General features: G+C 40.4%; 1 protein-coding gene across 7 annotated transcripts; it reads right to left on the bottom strand.

Annotated features, from left to right (window-relative positions):
* Nucleotides 1-46: 46 nt before the first annotated feature.
* On the bottom strand, nucleotides 47-20,728 carry agfg1a (ArfGAP with FG repeats 1a). Of its 7 annotated transcripts, none has more exons than XM_080514781.1 (13): nucleotides 20,409-20,728; nucleotides 13,705-13,798; nucleotides 11,503-11,618; nucleotides 10,024-10,189; nucleotides 9,214-9,382; nucleotides 7,389-7,508; nucleotides 4,225-4,399; nucleotides 3,506-3,585; nucleotides 3,043-3,150; nucleotides 2,775-2,819; nucleotides 1,823-1,975; nucleotides 1,582-1,676; nucleotides 47-846 (listed from the first exon to the last, which is right to left on the bottom strand). In XM_080514781.1, exons 1-13 carry the CDS (start codon nucleotides 20,573-20,575, stop codon nucleotides 787-789), a joined length of 1,548 nt encoding a protein of 515 aa, XP_080370907.1. In that variant the 5' UTR covers nucleotides 20,576-20,728; the 3' UTR covers nucleotides 47-786. The 7 variants fall into 7 exon arrangements, with proteins under 7 accessions (XP_080370907.1, XP_080370908.1, XP_080370913.1 ...); XM_080514782.1 differs by having other exon boundaries at nucleotides 3,043-3,147; XM_080514787.1 differs by lacking the exon at nucleotides 20,409-20,728 and adding an exon at nucleotides 11,692-11,729 and having other exon boundaries at nucleotides 13,705-13,765.
* Between the last annotated feature and the right edge of the window lie 946 nt (nucleotides 20,729-21,674).

Below are 21,674 nucleotides of genomic sequence, written 5' to 3'. Positions count from 1 at the left end.
ATACATCCACATGAATGAGTGCTGTGGTCATTTCTTCTTACTTAAAATGATTTTAATATATACTGTATATATTTACACATTAACTTAAAATTCTCCGACACCCAATAAGTGGTTTTCAGTTCATCAGTTTTGACAGTCACACAAAAGCGTCGCAACCTGGGCCTCTGAAAGCAGGACAGGGGATGGCAGAGAGGTTCGTCCCCTACCTGTCCCTGATGCAGCATTCACTCCTTGTTTCACCTCCATACAACAGAAAACCTTCCCCTGTGAGAACAGTTTACCTAAAAGTATCCTGCATAAACAAACAAGTTTGGTTCATTACAAATACAGTAAATGGCAGTACCCATTAGCTTTTTTTTTTTTTTTTTTCAAGCAACATTTCTGCCTTAACAAATCCTGTGTGTTAGATACAAATAGTGATATGCACAAAAAGCTAAGTTCCTAAAAGAAAAATATGTACAGAATTGCAGCATAATGAATGAGATATACTGTACGCAATAACTTATAATTCAGCCAGTTTGATTATACACTGTGGCTCAGTAGAGGCCAGTTCACAGGTTAAATAGAGAAGAGGGGATCAACCTCTCCCTCTGTACACACCATCACTTTGTTTTGTAGCTGTAGACAGTGTCTGCCTCGCATATTGTTCCATTTGTGACAAACTGCCATAGAAAATACAAATCCTTACAAACATTGTGTTTTTAAAGCTACTTGTGAAACAAAACAGTGCAATAGGTGCAAGCGCGCCAGTTGTTGACCCTGTAGTGCAGCAGACAAGATGGATCGCTATAAGAAGGGATTTGTTGAGGAGCCTCCTGTTGGATACTGTGCAGAGGGAGCCGCGCCCTGGAAACACAAAGAAACCCACCATCAACACAAAATGGACCAATTATCTGGATCAATGCTACATTAAAGCATCAAACCCTCGATTGCTGACAGTTCACTGAAATTATAGGAGCCAGTGATGCATGCATTTAAAAATCTGAAATGGAATGAAAATATTTTTCAACAAATGTGAATATTTTAATATTTGCACAAACTGAAATAATCCAGGCTTATGTTGTTTATTTTGTTAGTCATGTAAATCAAAGTGTCTTTTTCTTTAAATCAGCTGTGTTTCTTTTCTTTTTTTTAGAAAGAGGCAAAAATCATCTAGAGAAAAAAAATGGCATTATTCAGTGTTCTAGTCAAAGAAGTTCTGAAACTCTGACTCACATCACATATCTGAACAGTGTTTTTCTTCAGAATTCTGACTGGAGCAGCATGACAAATTCCAATAAATAGACCCAGTAGTGACTCTTGTCACAGACTTACCAACACTGTTGGTAGAGGACATCTATATCTATATTGCGACAATGTCAAATTGTACACATTTTAAACCGCTAAATACAATTTTGCTGACTTGTTGAAGTTACCAGAATATCATCAGAGAGTGGAAAAAAACAAAAGCATTAACATTGCCAAGTACACATCGGTATCAAAACCTTCTAAAAGAGGGTGGTTAAACAACAAAGATCACACATGCCTGGGCTAAAGTATTATGTAGTGCTGGAAATGATGACACAGAGGCACCACACTAACCAGAAAAGGGTTGCTCGAGACCATAGGTCCTGCCATTGTCTGTCCGAATGGAGTCACAACAGTTTTGGCCGGTCCAAAGGACGCAAATCCTCCACCTGAAAGACAGACACAGAGTCATTATATGATGTGATACAATGAATATGAAAAGGCATATTATGGCAACAACATCGTCAGATGACTCCGAATATGTTGTGAATATTATATTGACAACTAAAGGATCTTTACACACACACACACGCACCGTTGGGCTGCTGGGGATAAGCAGGAGGCTGAGGGAAGGGAGCCTGGCCGGGGAAGGGCTGCTGGAATGTTCCACTAAAGCTGGTGGGGAGGTTGTAGGCTGCAGCATTCCCAAATCCAGCTGGCATACTCATGGACCCTGTTCCAAATGGTGCTACGACAAAGCAGGACAATAACCAGTTACTGAAAGACGACTCAACACCCAAAGACACACAAGAAGTGAAGTTTACTCTTTGGCGGCAAGTCATCTTCATTTTATTGTCGGCATGGATAATACTGTACACACACAATGAGTGTGTGAGGGATGAATGGTGAAATAAACAATTTAGGTTGCAGAATCATCCAGAGAACAACAATCAAAGAAATATAATTGATGGCTCATAATATGGTTAGTCACCATTTCCTTAAATAACTGTAACTAAACAAAATGTGCCATGGTGATTGTGCAACCCATGTTTTTGAAAATATGTACGAAAACTTTTTCTGAGATCTTCAAAATCTCAGTTTCAGTATTTGTAGGTGTGATGCATGCAAGGTTTAAAAAAAAAAAAGAGGGAAAAATAGAAATGAGTTAGAGTCAGACATGAAGCTACAACACTTGAGTTTAGCATCAGTGTCTGATCTTGGCTGAACACAGTTCCAACAATCAAGTTGCATTAAATAGGAAAGCCTGCTGGCAGAAGAGCACACATACAATGCTACAGCATACATCCATTAAAACAAAGTGCACATGTGACGTTAAAAGTGATTGAGTTGGTGAGCAAAAGCTACATTTCGATTTGCTGTTGAAACTGATGCAAGTCTTTTTTTGGCATCTCTGCATTATAGAGAACCCTGCTCATCAAATGTGTCTTCCAGCATTTTCCTGAAGGATATCAGACTCAACAAAGTCGTCATTGCCAGAGCGAAGCATTGTGAAAGCGGAAAAACACACACAGTGCAAGAGAACCTACCCAAATTGGGAGGATACACCTGCCCATGAAGCGCTCTCATCAAGCCTGTCCAGCATGGATAGAACAATTAGACAGAACCCTGAGTCCAAGCTGGACCTGCTGCCCACTGCACTGTGATCTGAGGCATATTCACTACTGAAGCAACATTGGAAAATGCTACAACTTCAGGTGCGCTTGAAAATCTAACATACTGGATTTTTAGTGAACTACTCCACTAATTGGGTATGGTAATTTGATGACACACACACGACCATGCAAGTGAACAGACCTGCTGCTGCCGCCACACTTGCCGCTCTGCCGTTGCACTGGAACGGGTTGGTGGGAGCTGCTGCTGGGGCAACACCGCCAGCCACAAATGGATTAGTTGACGGGGCTGCTGCACGAAAAAGAAGCGAGTCAACAGCTTTCAATGAACATTTGAAATAAAGATCGGCTTAACAATGGCATCGAGTGTAAACATGCAAGTCTGTGAATTGCACATTGTTCGTTATTGCAGACTCTTGATAATTCATTGTGGATATTGAACTCAGTCAGTTCATGTTACCTACACCAAGTCCTCAGGAGGAAAGTGATTGAACTGCCAATTATTTGTACTTATATTAAATCTTTTAAGTAACAAAAACTGCAAAAAAAAAAACTATTTACAAATACCAAACAGTACACACCACCAGCGTCCATTTTGGCAGAGAGTGTACCACCAGCAATGATAAACAGCCGACAGGGTCACTCACCTCCAAAGCCCTGGGCCATGCCAGGCATGGGCTGCTGTGCTTGTGCTGTTGACACCATGGTCTCTGAGCCAAAAACAGCCCTGCAGTGACACACAGACAAAATACGAGTTTGTGAGAGCTGGCAAAAAGGAGCCCAAAAACCAAAGACATGGTGTAACGCGGTGTGACGGGAGGGTGGCCTCAGGTGAAAGTGACTTTCTGCAAACAGCTACATTGCTGCAAATTATACACTCTCAACTCATTTAACAACCATTTAAAAAAAAATTGCATTGTGACATGTCTTCCAGTTAGAAATATTCCAATATTTTATGATACTGTAGTTTGGTATTTAACTTAGGAGCAGTAATAATGGCAGTTTTGCACAGGTTGAATAGCAATAAGGCAAAAATAAAATTCTTCACTTCATTCAAAATGTTTTGAGATGCGCCTGTACATTCTGGTACAATCATGGAATAACTTATCCCCATTCTATTTTAATAATCTGCTGAAACTCTTTACTTTGTATAAATATTAACCAAATAATATCTGTGACTCACAAAACTACAAAGAAACTAAACAAAAACACATTGAATATCAATTAGTCCTTTAAATAATTCCTTTATCATTCGATATAGCATTCTGATTAAAAACAATAAAAACTCTAATAAATGTTGACAATAAACTCCCAATCTTGGGGTGGCCTCACTTTGGAGTTTAAGTGTGTGTGAATGAGGTCTCACCCTTGTGAGGTGCTGGTGGTGTTGTAAACACTGGTGGCTGGAGCTGAGGAGCTGAAGACGGTGTCCAGCTCGGCGAGAGCGGCATAGCGGTCCCCTGCTGACATTGTTGGCTGCTTCTGAGGCAAGCCAGCAATTCCAGCTGCAGCAGAGCTCACCCCACCAGGAATACTGCCTCCTGAAGCAGAAGCATATGACAGCAGAGCTGCATTTAAAACGAGCTCCAACAGAGTGAGAGTACAGGAAGGATTGATCAATAACTTAAAAAAAAATATATAAACAAAAAGTCCGGAGATAGATGCCATATTCAACCTACTGAAAATAATGGGGGGGATAAATGTTCAGTCATTAGGAAATTTGCATTTTCTATCACAGAAATACAGTTTGTGATATGAACAAAATGAACTGAAACCAGCCCAGTACAATTCATAGATGCTTGAGTGGCAGAACAGTCCAATTAAGCAAAGAGGTGCTTCCACCACGTCCAGTGTCCTGTTGTCTTTAATCAGGCTGGTTCAGTCGCAGAGGTCAAGTTAGGTCATCTCCAAACACAACCAGGCCCTGGCAAAAGGTCATATGTTTGCTAGAAAATGTAAATCCGCCCTGTTTTAATAGCGACTACGTCTGTCCCTGACTGAGGAAGACAGATAATCGGGGTTGAAATTTGATAAAATTATGTTTGGTTGACTCAGTTTTTAACTGAACTACTTTCCCTGAATTACATCTATGAAACAGGCTAGGCAGGAGAAGTTTACCTTGCTCTGTTTTGGCAGAGCTAAACATGTTATCCAGGTCAGCCAGGGCTGCGTATCTATCGACAGCAACGCTTGTACTCTGTACAGCGTCTCTGCCAGCTCCTGCGGAGTTACTCTGGGAGGAGGAACTGAAGGATCCAAAGTCAGCACTACACGATTTGGGGAAGTTCTCAAAATTTGCAAAATGGGCACTTGCTAGTCCCCCTGAGGTGCTACCTGCATGAAAGAGAGAGATTAAAAAGTCATAAGGGGGAACCGTGATTATTGTTTTGTGTAACAACATGAACAGGGAAGAAGCTGCACGGAGGGGAAGTTGAGGATGCGGTCAGGCTGGGGGTGGCAGGTATCATCTCAGTTAAAGAATAGCAAAAAAAAATTATCCTCTGCAACACTACATTCATGGGCAACCCACAATTCTACAAAATAAGGAATGCATAGAACTGGCAGCTATTTGTCTGAGAGACACATGAAGGCAGACCATCTATTACACCAACTCATTTCAAATACTATAGATGAAGACAAAGTGGCATAACTAGCAGTATGAAACAAACTTCACAGCTCAATAAGTACTCTTTTTTTTAATTTGCTACGACACCACAGGGATCACTACAGGATGGACTTTCACTTTCAGTAAAGTTCTGTGCATCAGTTCACCCCTGAAGACACCCGAAGATGTAGTCTCATTCCTATTAATAATCACTGCTGCACAAATGCTGCACAATGACACTTTCTTCAGTATAAAAGTTAATTAAACCTCTTCTGGTTAAACCCAAGTTGATATATGTATGCATTTGAGACCATTTATCTTCATTTGAGAGAGCTATTTATAGTTAACCTAATATACACATTATATGAGAAATGGGGGGGGGGGGGGGGGGGGGGGGGGGGGCACTGGCATTGTTCAAGCACATATTGTGTTTGGCGATGAGTGAGAACAAGGGTTTTTCTCCGTTTGTATTTTAAATCAAATAGTTCTATTTAATAATATGTATTTATTGCAAACTTTGGATCATAGAAAACTCAATACTTTGGTAGATTATGACCAAATATTTACCAAAGACCAAGGCCATATTTGTGTTCCCTTTCAATCTTCGCATCGCTAAACTCTCTCAACTTGGTTTCAGAATCACCCCAATTAAATGTCAACATTTACGACAGTCAAAGTCGAATGTCAATCTTATCAACCAGCGTGGCAAACTGTGATTCGAGGCCAACAAAAGACACATCAAGACACACGCATTACAGAAAGCGAAGGAAACCAAATGACTACACATCCGAGATGATAGAGAGGGTGAAAGCTGTTACGAGGGCAAGTCCAAAGAGAGACTTACTGTGTGCACCCTGGAGAAGCAGCGCAGTGGCAAACTCACCCATACTGCGGCTGGATGAGAGCACAGAGAAAGCTGGCAGCCAGAGATGAAACAAAAATAAAAAATAAAAGAGGGAGGCAGAAATGGGGCAATAAGCAATGCAAGATGGTGGAGAAACAAAAAGAAAATATGTAAGCAAAACCAGAAGTGAAAAATTAAAGCATTAGATCAAAGTAAATCAAGTGGTGCTGAAGTGAAAGGGATGAAAAGGACATGAGACAGATTGGACAGCTGAAGCCAGATAGCACAGTGAGTCAGTGAGTGTGAGAGAAGGCTTATCTGGCTAAGCCACAGGCGAGAGAGGGGAGTGTGTCCATTAAGCAATAGTTATAGTAAAGAGATCATGATGCAGAGCCCCATGGAAAAAAGTCAATGTGCACTCTTCCAACAGAGGGCACTGTAGTACAGAACATTTTCCTAAAGCTAGCAAGAGCTTGGATATGAATCACCTTATCTATATAAGCTGTACCTTTTCTATTAGATGTTTTGAATCCACAAAAGATCTTGACGCTTAGTTAAAATGCCAAGTGGCCTGTGTGAATCCAGCACGTTATTGTGCTCAACAAACTTTTAAAGTAAGCCAAAACCAATACAGTTACAAGTGGAGCTTTACGTCAATGCCGTCACTAAATGTACATTGCTAAAAGTCAAGTTCATTTTATGCTTGAGGCACATACCTCGTAAACATAACATTGCGTGTTTAACTACAGTCAAAGACAACATTCAGAAAAAACAAGCTCAATATTTGCATTTGTGATCCAACGTTGAGGTTCTGCTCACAATGCACTTGGAAAAACAACTAATGTAGTAAGTAATATAGAGAGATTACTGAAGTTAAACCAGATTAACAGAAAGAACAAGTTTGTAGTATGTTTGTAACAAACCAAGACGACGTCACAGAAAATGTGACTATCATCAGACTAACAGCATATACAGTACATACAGTGTGTGTGTGTGTGTGTGTGTGTGTGTGCGTGCGTGTGTAACCGATTTTCTTAAGGTTAGTGATCAGGATTAGTCCAGGAAGAAGAGCTTGCTCTACCTGTGTTTGAGGGTTGAAATGGGGCTTGGGGTGCTGAAGGGAAACCACCTGTTGACCCAGAAGAACTTCCGAATGCATCAAAATTAGCAAAGCCTGCATCTGCATGTGCACTCTGCGCCACTGGAGGTGTTGTTGGGATGAGGTTCAGACAGACGAATGAACAACAAAACACAAACACAAAGGGAAAAAAACAACCAACAAGATGGAAACAATGAATTGAATGAAAGGATTTATGCACACAAAAAACATGGCTGATTTTAAACAAATATAATGGAATGTTTATAAAACATAAGGTATAATCACAATGTGATGCAATTGAATGGAATGTGTAACATATTTATACAATAGTTACACATTCACTCTTTCCAAAGAGGCTGCCTGGACTCTTAGTTGGGTACACCGCACGTAAAACTGGATGTGTGCGTTTTCAGGCTCCTCACTCCATTAAACGTATGCTAATGTTTGCGATGTGGAGATGTGTGGACGCCACTTTTGTTGCTGCTTTAATAGACAGTCTTGATGGCTCGTTATGGGGGAAATGAGAAGACATCATCCTCCAAGGGAAGCAAACACTAATCGACCAATGTTACAGACATTAGTTACCATGGAGAGGTGTCTGTGTTTGATGCTTTTTCATAATGTATGGTCATGTTTTGCAGTCTAGGAGGAACCAGTTGCTGATATTGTAATAAATCTGTATAATCCAAAGATGGAATTAATCAGACTGTATCTAAGGATAGTGGTGATTCATTTCATGCCTCGTAACACTTTATTTTAGCTTTAGCTGTGTAGCTTTCCTGTGATCAGCTTTGATCACCCTCTGCTGGTGGTTTTTTTTTTTTGGAAGCAAGATCTTTAATAAAGGGGGGGGGGGGGGGTGTCAGGTGCAATTGCTGCTGTGCTCTGACTGATTTGAATAAACTAACACCATTTGCACAACAGCAATGTCTCAGAATTCTGCAGATATTTTGTGACTCAATTGGAGTGACTGTCATCCATGGACTCATCAAGGTTTCTCTTTATTATGGAATTAAAAGGTCCCACTCTTTGCAGTGAACACCTTCCAAAATCCATCAGAACAGTCTGTTACTCTGAGAGCCTCTGCCTCCATCCTCTACTTCATTGTACTCCAGTCCCAATTAATAAGGCCAACAATCAATCTAAAATGACTTGCCACCATCCTCACAATTCTGTCAATGCAGTTAGCAGTACAACTTCCAGAAAGTCAGCCTGACGCATGCAAACAAACCACAGTGACTATATGAATATGTCAGTGATTAGGTCGGCAAGCCAGTTGTTCCTGTTCCACATCCCTGATGTGGTTAGTAAAATGGCTCTTCAAGGCTGCTAATTTGAGTTTGCTATAGGTCAGCCTTGAAAACAAACATTTAAATCTGACTCTTTTGAAAGTATCTTCTATGCGACATTTTGCTGCAATGCTCTCATTGTAACTCAGTAAGGTGTCAGTTTGAGCCACACTATTCATTAAACTTTTCAAATTGTTGCATCAATCACTGAAGTGTGAGATGATTTGAACCAAAATTAAGCAGTGCTCTATGGCAACTCATTTGTTGGCATAAGATCCATGTTTATACCAAAACTCCATAAAGCGTGAAGACGGAATGTCCCGACAGTGCTATGGCTCTCTGGACTAGTGTCTTAAGTTTTTACCATTAGTAGTTGATCATATTTACTGTTCTTCAGTCTTCTATAACAATAACCTTCCCTTCATAGTGTTAAAACTGTCCACATTTATTCAACTGAAATATGCAGCTTCTCAATGCTTCCATCAAACAATCAACCAGATATTTGTCCGTTCCCTTACTTGTGTGGCTGTTGAAATGTGCAAAGTTAGCAAAACTGGAGCTGGAGCTGGATCCTGCGTTTATGTTGGGTGGGGCAGCAAAGATGTCTCCACCCAAGTCGCTGAGGAGGTCAAATTTCTTGTCATGGAACTGCTGCTGGTGGGCTTGTCCACGGCTCACCACAGGAGACTGGTGGAGACAGGAGATGGATTTAAAAGTGGATGCATGCGTGAAGGGAGGCATGTAACTATGACAACATGCCTCGATGTGCTTTCATTTATGTGAAGAAATAAACTCATTGGTAACTACTGTAAAAAATTGAGAATTTTGAGATGCTTTCATAATGCAGCTGTATAATATATATAATCCAAACCTGCTGTTCACAAAGTATTGGCAGCAGCAAATTTTAAATGCATGAGTCAACTGGAACATGTCTCAATTAAGCTTTACATTTATATGATCTTATTCAGTGGCAAAGTACCATCTGTGGCAAAATCCCTCCAAAAGAATTTACAACACAAAAAACAATCCCGGCACAATTGTTCAGCAAAAAAAAAGATTAAACCACTATGAACATGTGCTTGCTTTCAATCAATGACTGTTCTCATGTCTCAAACTATAGTGGCTATAAACATTAACATGGTTACAAAAATCACACTGCTATTGTTGATCACATTTAACACATCAGTGTTTGTTGCTGGTCATTAGCTTTAGCAACACCAAAAAATACAGGCTAAATTAATGATATCACGTTTGTGCCATAAATTCAGTCTGGGTTTTTTTTTTTTGACAAATGTATGCGTCTATGTCTCCCTTTAAAAAGGTCTCACCTGATTGGGTGGGGTGTTCTTGTTGAGGTGTAGAGAAGGGGCCGACTCCCCCAGGAGGGATTTGAGTGGTCTGACCTCGGGGGTGCTGCTGGTGCTGCTGTTCGAGGAGCCAGAAATGGAAGCATGGACTGATGCCACTACCTTGGCCTGCTCAGGAGGGACGAACCTTGGAAGTGATTCACATCATATTCATCACATTAGAATAAATGTAAAGTGGTTCTCAAAAATACACAAACGTTGGCAAAATACATGAAGACACAACACCATAGAGCCAAAGACTTGGTTTTGAGGTTAATGAGGCATTACTTCATTAGTCAAAAAAGTAATTGATTGTACTAAACTAAATGTTTAATATTATACCCCCGCCCCCCCCTTAAAAAACAACAACAACAGTTTTATAGGAAGGGTACTGTGACTAACATACAGGCTATGACTCTACACCAGTACGGTACTACCACTGGTCGACAGGTGTGAGAGCAAATGATCACAAATGTATCTAATATACCTACGTACATGTACTCTGAGTATTTTTCAAAATATGTCGTTGTACTTAATTAGAACATAGGCAATTCAATTTTCAATTCAATTCAACTTTATTTATATAGCACCAAATACAACAGTCATTCCTAGGTGCTTTTAACAGAGAAATGCCACGTGTTCTTCTTTGCTTTAGTTTTACGGAGAACACCCACAGCTTGGGTTAATAGTTAACTATTTGACCTGCAAGCTTGCAGTCAACAAGTTTGTTTTCAGTTTCACAGTTGCTTTATATTGAACTTTGCTCACTTTGATGGAAGTTTTCTATCGTTTGGTTTCCTGAGGAATTTGTGTTGAATGTAGATATTATGTAGATTGAGTGTCTTCAATATGGTTGAGGAAAATACTGAGAATAGACTTCGAGAAGGAATCTTTGTACTTTCACATGAGTAAACAGTACTTATTTGCAAATGAGTACTACTTAGGATATGTAATAGGAAGTGTACTTGACAGAGTTTCTGCCCGTTCTACAACCAGAATGCCGGTCTGCAGAATAACTGGGCAAGTTGAGACATGTTCCACTCATTACTCACATTTTGGCCAGAACTGGCACATGAAGAAAATGACAAATGAGTATTTTATTGAGAAATGCATTGTCGAAACAAACCTCTGAATCCCCCCACCCCCCAAAAAACAAAAATGTACATTATAGTTGTGTTTTTTAATCATTTGACCCAATCAGGCAGAAATAGACCCATATGTTGAGAATAATTAAATCTACACCATGGTGGAACCATACATGTTCACATAAAGCAGTCTGACTCTAGTGACCTACATGAAAGAAGGCTGTTTGGTGGCTTGCTGAAGGCTGAATGCTATGAGCTGCCTGTGAGAAATTCCAGGCCAAAGAGAAGAAAAACACAAAAGACAAGCTGCATGTTGGTGCAGCTCACACTGCCAGAGGATTGTTCTGATCTTTATGGCTGGTAAAAACGGACTTACCATCGCTTCTTCTCGTATTTCTCTTGCAGAAACTCTTTAACTTTCTGTGGTTCTCTGAAGTCTGGTACTGACGAAGTTCTGTCATCATACAGACCAAGCCACATTTGTTTACAAACCTGAAACACACAGATTAATTCAAGTGATTTCAGATGGAAATTTGTGCAGGATGTGCTGCTGTGCATGATATACCATTCCTCATGATTGATCGCTGAATTTTTTCATCCAAACTGAAACAGAGAAACAGGAAAATGAGAAGGCAAGCCCATGTGCAAACACTGAAGTGTTTTGAATGTGTCACCGTGTGAAGGTAGGCAGTATTGACAAGGCTGCAGTTGACCATATTCGGTCAAAAGCAATCACATTTGAATTGGGCTTCCGTTGGAAGAACCAAGGTCAATGCCTTTGCTTGAGAGTAAATCTTTCTCAATTTGCTCATCTCATCAAGAGAGATTCACAGGTATCGAGCGTATGGAGAGAAGGTAAAGTGCTGCATTGTACAGAATAAGGGCAACACTTATCAAAGCACAAAGAAAAGTATGAAGAATGTAAGCCAGAGAAAAATAAGCTGAGCAAAGTCAAAGTGAAAGAGAAGAGTGAAAGCTTGTCAATTTAGATCGCCAAAGAACAATTACGCTTACATTTGCACGTGTCACACAGACAGAGACTTCATGACTCCATAACAGTTTTAAAAAATTCCAAAATACTCCTTGAAAGCTTCACCAAACCCCTTATAGAATGGCCTTTAAGTTAACAATAGTATTATATATAATGTTTTAGTATTAAGTAGTAGTCCTCTTTAATAGGTTTACAAAAATTCTAACAGATGGCCTTGAAGTTTAAAAATTTGTATTTGGAATTTTTCAATTTCATTTATTTTAAAGTATTATTTGGAGTTGTGTTCCATCCGGCTACTAAAACGGCGTGATCCTCAGTAAACAAAAGAGAAAGGATTGTTACATTTTGTGAAAAATCAAACATCATTTCATATTACCCCTGTTCTAAACGGACTCGTTAGACCGTCCCAGACCTTTAAACGTACTTATACATTCTTCAGGCATATTCAGGTTTGCTCTTTCACGACCAGTTGAATATTGAAATAACATTAGCAGTGTACCCTGCTGTTACATCAGTGCTTTTCTGTGTGAAGAAGCAACTTGACGACACATTATTTATACCGCAGCCTTGAAGAATGGATGCCTCAGCTTCAAACCTTGAGTGTCCAGCATGTCTGTCTGTGCCACTTTGCTACAGCTTTAATGGGTTGTGTATCCCAAGGTGGTGTTGCTCTATTTCAAACTTTATTTACCAGAAATGTCTCTTGAAGGATGATGCACTTTGAAGCACTACAAATGTGTGAAGCTTTTTTTATTGAACCATGGTGACTTGGTGAAAGCGCCATGAACCATTTAAACGCAGTGAATTTGTTCATTTATCTCAATTATTGCCGTTTTGAAATATTTCTCTCTAAAACTGCAATATCAGGACAAATCAAGTGTCATACTTGCACTTATCAATACTCCTCATGCATCTAAACCATAAATAATTTAAAAAAAAAAAAGTTACGCTCTCGGGTTTTTGCATATTGGCATGTGCTGGGGAGCCCACACTTTGTGAACTTGCTATTTTAAAACAATAATACAATGTCATCTAAAATGTAGTGGTATTTCTGGGCGAGACTGAGTTTTAATGCCTATGAAGAGTATTTAGCCGCTTCACTTCTTTACCAGCCTCGAAGAACAGTACCCACCGACACTGTTGGAAGGTGGTCAACAGCTGCCATAGAGACCATTGAATTGCTGTTTGCATGCGATGTCACATACTCTGCCACAAAGCCTGTTCTAATAATCATAGATTGATTAATAGAGTTGTCTTTACACACTATGACTTGTGTTCTAAAGATTACATACTGCCTTGTACACTAAATGTATTCCACCAAACACGATGGCTAATAATACTTTAGCATTCAAAAGACTTGAATTGATTAGAGTGGATTCTTTTGTCTGATCATGTGCTTTTGTCTAAAACATTTGTCTCCAGCATTCGATTTATTCATCACATTTTGTACTTGGTCGGTGGTGTACATTTGGGCTGGTTCTGTTGATGACAACAGTGCAATGCTCGTGCCCTAGTCGAGTGACAAAAAACATGCTCGAGCCTAAAGGCTGTAATCTTGCACCCTTGGTAAACAGGTGCCATCCATACCTCATTGCCATGTTTTTGTAGGAACTCAATTTCCTGTTGCGTGAAGGTCGTCATGGAGATCGACTTGACTCTGTGGGGGGGGTTCAGTCCTCGCCTGAAGATAGGAGAGAAAACTGGTCAATTTAACACGAAGAGACTATAGACATACACAAGAACTAATGGGACATGAAAGCAGATGAGAGGCACACTGCTTGTGACTGTGCAAGAATATTTATTGTACCTTAAAAGAGAATAATACATGTTCAAGCAGCACCAGTTACAGTGACATAATATAGATTTACCTTTTCCAGTACCTATACACAAAAGCCATAGTGCTTATGATTCATCCATTGACAACGGTATCTTTGACTGTGAAAATGCAGGAAATTCAGTATTCAGCCAAAATGTAAAACCTGCTTTGGGGGGGAACCGAGTTTCACAGACAATGTGAGAGATGTAACTGTTCTGCTTTACTTAGAAATCAAAACACATTACTGCATTTATTCCTGTTAAAGTAGCTTTGATCACTGAGAGGAATCATTCTATGTCCACCCCCAATGATCAAACAACACTGCAGAGGGATACATAGACCAGAGGGGGGGATGTATCCCTTCTGAAAATGGCAGCCTTGATATGAAACAACATCAGGATATACTGGCAATCCCCCCTCTTAAGGCAGAGCCCTCTAATTAGCTACAAGCTGAATAGCTGCTTATGTGTGAAACTGAGACGAGGAATACAGTGCGATAGGAAAACAAAATGACAGGGAAAATAATGACAGAGAGACATGTTGACAGGAAAAGAATAGGAGTAGAGTAAAAGAAGACAGTAGCAGGACTCTCTTATGTGGCGCTGACTGAGTCGAGGTCGTCATTATAGTAAAAATGAGCTTTGTTTCTTAATATAGAAACTTCTATTATGGAGTAACACCCATTAGCCCACGCAAGCCTTACTCATTTTCCTGAGAGGGTCACAGCTCATGTTAAACTGGCCTACATTAAAAATGCCTGGTAACTATGACAGAGAAACTCATTACGCTTTTATGTTGAGCTCCAGGTCTGTTTGTTTCTGTGCCCACTTGTACACTGAAGACAAGTAAAGCTGCAAGGACACCACCTGTTAAGCCTATAAAAGTGACCAGACACTGTCAAGCATGACGGCAACTGCTGAACAACGAAGAAAAGACAACAGACAAAAGAATGCTGGATTAGTTTGTTTGTTTTTTTCATTGAACTCTGTTAACACAAGTCTCACAAAGTCTCTTTAACCATTAACCAAGCAGAGTGACTCATCTATTCATTGAGGAAAAGACGTCACACGTAATCATAATTGACAAGATTTCCGTATAATTATATTATATTAAGATGTTATGGTTATTTCTACGCTGTTCTATATGGACAGCCCAAAGCATATTTTTACAGCTTGTTCTTACTTTGAATTTCCTCCAAGAATAATGGTCTATGAGGAAGTTATTGATTAATCCAGCTATTTGAGAAACAAAGCAGATAAGGAGCTATCTTCCTATGCCAGCGTCTGACGATAATTCATTGATGTCATGGCGTCAAAGAAGCATTTTGACATGGATAAAGAAATGGAAATACCCAGGACACACAGTGAAATCCTGTCAACCAACACTATGATGCAGTTCACCAACTGCTTTATACTTCCTATATGTGTGTGACTGTTTCCCCACATAACAAATGAACACATTTACAAAAAAGAAAAATAGAAGTTGACCAGACAACTTGTGCACAATATTCGATTAATCCTCACATTTCAAATTAGGGCTTTATTCCTGGTGCGCTCTGACTTGGTTGTTTTATAAGGCAGTCATGACAGCTCTTCAGGAAACAAGATCCAGTTTCACAAATACAATGTCATACACAAAGAAGTATGCGATCCTAAAGGCAGTGAAATACTAGACAAGGACGCTAAATAATTCACCGCTGTTACCTTGTACACAACTAGTGTGCTTCTACACTTATTCTTTAAACATCAACCAATCAGCTGACTGTTCCTCAAACAGGAGTAACGGGTAAATTTACACGAGCAAACAATTTAGTGCGCAAATGACAGACACGAGTATCCAAAAAAGAACATAAAACTTATGCAGTAAGAATATCACTATTTCTCTTACAATGTTGAAGATAGGCCCTCCAATTGAGGTGTAGGTTTGTAGAAACTCTAAAACTGTAAGACCAACAATAAAAATTGTTAAATGCTCGATAATTGGTGTTAGGACATTTGGTTTTGATTCCCCTTTCCTATTGAAAAAAACTTTGGGACTTGAAAAGTGACGATTATTGCATCGTTTAGCTTTCTGTAAGAAATCCGCAACAGACAGCAGTATGTGTGACAGAGGCTCTGTGTATTTGAGCAATAATGTGTTTTCTGTGCCCTGAGGGAGGTAATGAAGAGATCCTAGTCCCAGCAGAAGAAACTGGGTCGGGTACAGAAAGAAAGTTAGTCATTCTGATAATTGCATGCCGATTTAGCGCATAAGGAGATACAAATGTGGTGATGTCTTATTTGGTTTTTGGTCGTTCCTTGCTTCCGTTTTATTTTTGTTTGATTGTGGCAATTATTATTCGAAATACATTTAATGTAACAAAAATATCCAAGGCATTTAGGTCAAAGATCTTAAGTATTGCCTTGATCTGAAAATCAGGGTAATACTTAAATGAAGTGGCACAATTTAAATGCAAGGTTATTCCTGTTTTTTTTTTTTTTTTTTATCTTTTCTGGTACCGAGAATTACTACAAAATGTTGAAGTCATACAGTCCAACAACCTTTTATTTAGCAGTGTTAAGCGTTTGTAGAATTTAAACTACAGGAGCAGTTTTTCAAATTACATACAGTCACCTCAACCTCCATTTATCAATTTTGTACAAATCAATGTTTGCAAAGGGCAGATTATTTGCTTAATCAAAGTCCACTGACTTTCTCATTATTTCTCGCAATTGGCAAAGCATATCAGAAAATAGCATCACATATTGCGCAGTAAAATAATTATGACCTTGTAGTTGCTGTATGAGAGCAGCTCAGCCAGGGAAGTCCGCTCATTAGCATACTGTGACAGCTTCAGGGTGAGAGAAACTGGCAACAAAGACTCACAGGGGAGGAGAAGCAAAAGGCTTCACTTTGCTGCTTTAGGTTACCATAAAGACTGTATCTTAGTATTGTTTAACAACAATTATATTACCTCGGAAAAATGTCTTAATCATTTCCGGTCTTTCTCCATATCAAGGTACACCATTAATTAGTTACTTCAAGGTTTCATAGATAAAGCACCTTTTCAAGGAGCTGCAGGCACAGGAAAAGCTCAACTGTTTAAAGTTTAAAGTCACATGTGCTACTGGCTTGGCCCTGATTTAAATTATCTAGGAGACTGGCCGTCCGCGACAGATCTTCACCTCGAATAGGGTCGAGTCACTGGAGCTGCCCTGCTTACTCAGGAACACACAGGCCAAGTGGGGTGACTTCCTGCAATGAGCAATTCTCCAGAATGAGACATTGTGAGTGGTGTTTCTCCTGGGAAGGACTCCTCCTTTATAAGGAATGTGTTTACATAGCAGATTCCAACTCCACCCATTAAACAACCACAACTATCTGGGGGTTTTGTGTGTGTGTGTGTGTGTGTGTGTGTGTGTGTGTGTGTGTGTGTGTGTGTGTGTGTGTGTGTGTGTGTGTGTGTGTGTGTGTGTGTGTGTGTGTGTGTGTGTGTGTTACGAGGCAGCAACGTGTGCACTTGATATCACCACACAGGGTTAACCATGATCCTATAAACTGCAAATGAAACCAGGAATAGTTAAACAACTATCGGACCAATTTCTTTCTTTTTTTTTTTTTATATGTGCTAATCTGTGCAATTTCTCACACTAACATTGCCATTATTACCAAGTTTGAATAACCTTGAGACAGACTGTGACTTCTCAAACTTCCTGTTGCACACATACAACATCACATGGTGCTGATGGAGCAGCGATGTGGGGCCACACCACTTCCTGAGCTTACAGTCACGCCAGGCTTCCTGCATGTAACAGACATCAATCCTTTCAAACCGTCACACTTCTGATGACTAAACTGCACTTCCACATCCCCCAACTTAATTTGCTTTGAATGAAAGCAAGTGCGAGGGACAAAGGAAGCATAAGAAACTGATATTACAGGCTTCAATATTAAAGGGCAAGCACATGGGAAACACAGGGCATAGTCCCCACAGACACACTAATGAAGGGAAATGGAGGGCAAACTTTGCCCGTCAGCAAACACACAATTAATCTCATGCTTTGTAGTGCAACAGTAAACAACCTTCGTGTTCAGCGAGGAGACAGATAAAACACTTTGCAGAGATTAAGGTAAAAAACCCCAGTCAAACAAGCCAAAATCTGAGGTAAAAGGGGAAATCTCACCCACTGTATGCATATGTTAAAGCTCAAATATGACAGGACCTTTGTGTGACCTTCTCCCCCGTGACATCTTCATAATAAGCAAAAATGGCTATGTGATTTCAAAAACACAATAAAAAGGATTACTGCAGGCCAGAACAAGCTGAAGATGGATGAATAGACCACCAGTTTGAGATACTGCTGCCCACTGCCAACTGAACACTCTGAAATCACTATTGAAGGCTTGTGAGAAGACCAAGGTCTCATGCTTACATTAGATGCCACGTATCATTTGATGGTAAGTTTGTAGCCATGATCTTGGAATATAAGTGCATTCATATTTGTGAAAAGCTTGCAGAATCAGAGCTTTTTAAGTGATTTAATGTAAATGGCTATAGAACAGTCCTGGAAATCCTACAGAGGAGAAGTGATTATGTGCAGATTAGTGCCGTATAATGCAAGACATTTAACAAAGGCAAACATTTAATCCATGTTGCACGTCACTGCAGAACATTTTAAACACTGCCGTAAAGTGTCACATTTCTTTCTCAGAGGCGTTAACGTCATATGTCGCTAAATGACAAAGCTGTTCCTTGACATACAAAATTTGGCAGTTGTACTGAGGTAGAATATCTGCAGCTGAAAAAGAAGAAACAGAGTGCTTCACTAATCCCAAATCCCAAGCTGCAGATGCTTGGTTACACAACTGCACAGCAAGGTTTTAAGTCAGACGAACACTATCTAAAGTCACAACCCACAGCTACGTGCAAGCTATCAATGGAGTGCGCAGGTTTTTTTCTTTAAGCTCACGGTAGGACGCTGAACCGCAGACACGTGGGAGTTTGTTGTTAGAACTTGGGTCAGATGCTCGTCAAGCGGATGTCTCACTGATAGAGTTGCCAGTGTCTGACGACAGTAATATTAATACTTCTGAACAGATGGTCAGACTCAATACAACTGATGATTGAAAGGTTAGCAGCATATCATTTGGATATACCTCAAAATGACTTCATTTTACAAATGGGTACATCAAAATAATCATAAAATGCAATAAAGTTTAAATAAATGGATGAGGGAACCTTCCTCGGATGTTTTCCATCATGGTATAAAACCATTATATTTGATGTCATGAAAAACTTGTAAAAATAACTATTAATTTTAACGATCATATGTGCAACTATGACACTTTAAAAAGCTGAATTAGCAGCGGCATCTTGGGGGCAGGTGTTGGAAATAATATATAATGAAACAAAACTTTAAAAAGATCTACTCCAGTTTCCTCTCTCAGTCGAAAAACAAGCGTGCAAGGTTAATTGGTGACCCTAAATTGCCCCAAGGTATGAATGTGAGTGTGTTTGCCTCGTGATGTACTGGCAACCTGTCCAGTACAATGCTGCAATGGGCTATGTAACCCTGAACAGGATAAAGCAGTACAGAAGATGGATGGATACATGTATAAATCTCACAATACAAAGCTATGTTGGTCTTGGAATTCTCTGGTCTTGGTCTTGAGTTGATCTCCGTCCTGGGATGCTCTGGTCTCTGTCTTGACAGTCTCTGCTCCATAGTCTTTATATTGACTTGATCTAGGCCCCCTAAAGTCATGGTCATGTATTGGATTGAACTTGGTCTTAGTCTTGGCCCGTTAAAATGTTGGTCTTGGGATGCTCTGGTTTCTGTCTTGAAATGGTCTCATGTCCCTTGTCTTGGTCCTCTAAAGATTTGGCCTTGGAATGCTCTGATCTTGGCTTTGTCTGGACCTCAGCCTCTTGAAGACTTGATCTTGGGGTGCTCTGGTCTTGGTGTTGCCGACGTCTCAGCCTCCGAAGGTCCTGATCTTAGTATGATCAGCTCTTGGCCTTGCCTCGGTCTTCAGTTCAGTGGTCTCGCCTGCAGTAGTAGTGCATTAGGGTGGCGGACCACGAGAAGTGGATCAGAGGTGAGGCGTTGCTTCGTTTCGTCCCCCAGCAACTGGTAGCAGCAGCGGGCTGGTAGCTTATCGACACACCGAGCTTGTAAGTGTCAGATAAGTTCACTGGCTAAACCGTGGAGGCTAAAGTTAGCCCTGCGGAGTACTGACACCCCCCTGCACCCCGCCCAACAGCGCGCGCGAGCGCGCACACACACACACACACACACACACTAACACACACACACTAACACACACTCATACACAATGTCAAACAGCCGAACTCTGCCAGACTGCAACACCGCGGCTGCTGCTGCTGCTAGCTAAGGCGGCTAACTGGCTCGCCCGTTGTAGTCGAGGCAGACTGGACCGTTCCATCATGTGCGCCATGTCGAAAGCTAAGGTCACTGCGAAACCCAATACTCACAGAATGCCCGAGCAGGAGGTGCACACGAAGGAGCCCACCGTCATGTTGGCGTAGGTCGGGCCGCGCTGGTCGCAGTCAAAGCACTTTCTATTGGGAGGCAAACTCGTCATTTCTCTCAGCATCTTCAGGTGTTTCTCCTCTTGTTTTCGCTTCGCACTCGCCGCCATGGTGAAGGATGCCCGGTGGGGTTAAATGAAGACCGAACTGAGTCTGGAAGGTCAGCTCGGAGGAAAACAAAAGGGCTGTGCTTTTTTTTTTTTTAACGGTTCGTGCTGAAGACGGAGAGGGGATGGGAGGGTGGCTCTGTTGTCAGGGCGGCCTCCTCGCGTCTCCTCGTACAAGGAGTTTCAGGCGGCGAGGTTCAGGCTGACGCTCACAGGGACCAAGAGAGTTCCGGTGACACACTTCCGCTTTCGCCAAAATCCCGTTATGCATACTCCGCTTCACAATTTATTTATCTGCAATTACCATTTTATATTTGTTTCACTCAAAACTATTTTCCAAAAAGGTTTATTCGAATAATCACACATATTCAACCGCGTTCATTTTCTTTAGATATGTACTTTTCCACTCAATGTTGACTGACATAGGCAACATCAATACAACGAATATTCTTGAAATAACCGGTACGAGATTACCCTTTATTTGCATTTCAGATTACGAGGCTAAACTTGAAGAAGGCAACTGGCTGCACACAGACTGTACACAGGATTTTAGCGCATTCGAAGGTCGTAAACTCGTAAAGGAAGGGTGAAACATCTTGTTTCGTATATCATCTTTGGCTGTGCATGACAGCTCAGCCAGCAAAAACTGTCAACACATTACCGCCACCTTGCGTATAAATAAAGTCATTTCAACGTTAGGAGGGGCAGACCAGTTTTTATCATCGAGAATAGAATAGAAAATAAATATTTTATAAATACAAAGGTGGAATCCCTGAAATTACAATCACTTGAATTTCTTTGTAGGCATCTGTTTCAGAGGACGGCTGCATGGTGGGTGCAGCACATTAAAAGTGTAGAGCTGTACTTGAAGTTCAGAAGGCACAATCAAAACCAATAATGCATATGAAAGCCATATATTTATAAAAAAAATATATAGCTTATTTATATAGATATATATCTTATTTGATCTTTAAAAGCAAGGCTTGTTTAACCTGTTTGTTGTTTTACCCCTCTGTTAACCTGTATTTTCAAGCCATGTTTCTTTGATACTCACTGCATAAAAGTTAGAGTTAAATTGAGTGTATAACATTGGTTGATGAGT

The sequence above is a fragment of the Blennius ocellaris genome (assembly GCF_963422515.1).
Source record: "Blennius ocellaris genome assembly, chromosome: 2".
Lineage (NCBI taxonomy): Eukaryota > Metazoa > Chordata > Actinopteri > Blenniiformes > Blenniidae > Blennius > Blennius ocellaris.
Note: the sequence above shows the minus strand (reverse complement) of the source record. Positions and strands in the feature narration are given on the sequence as shown.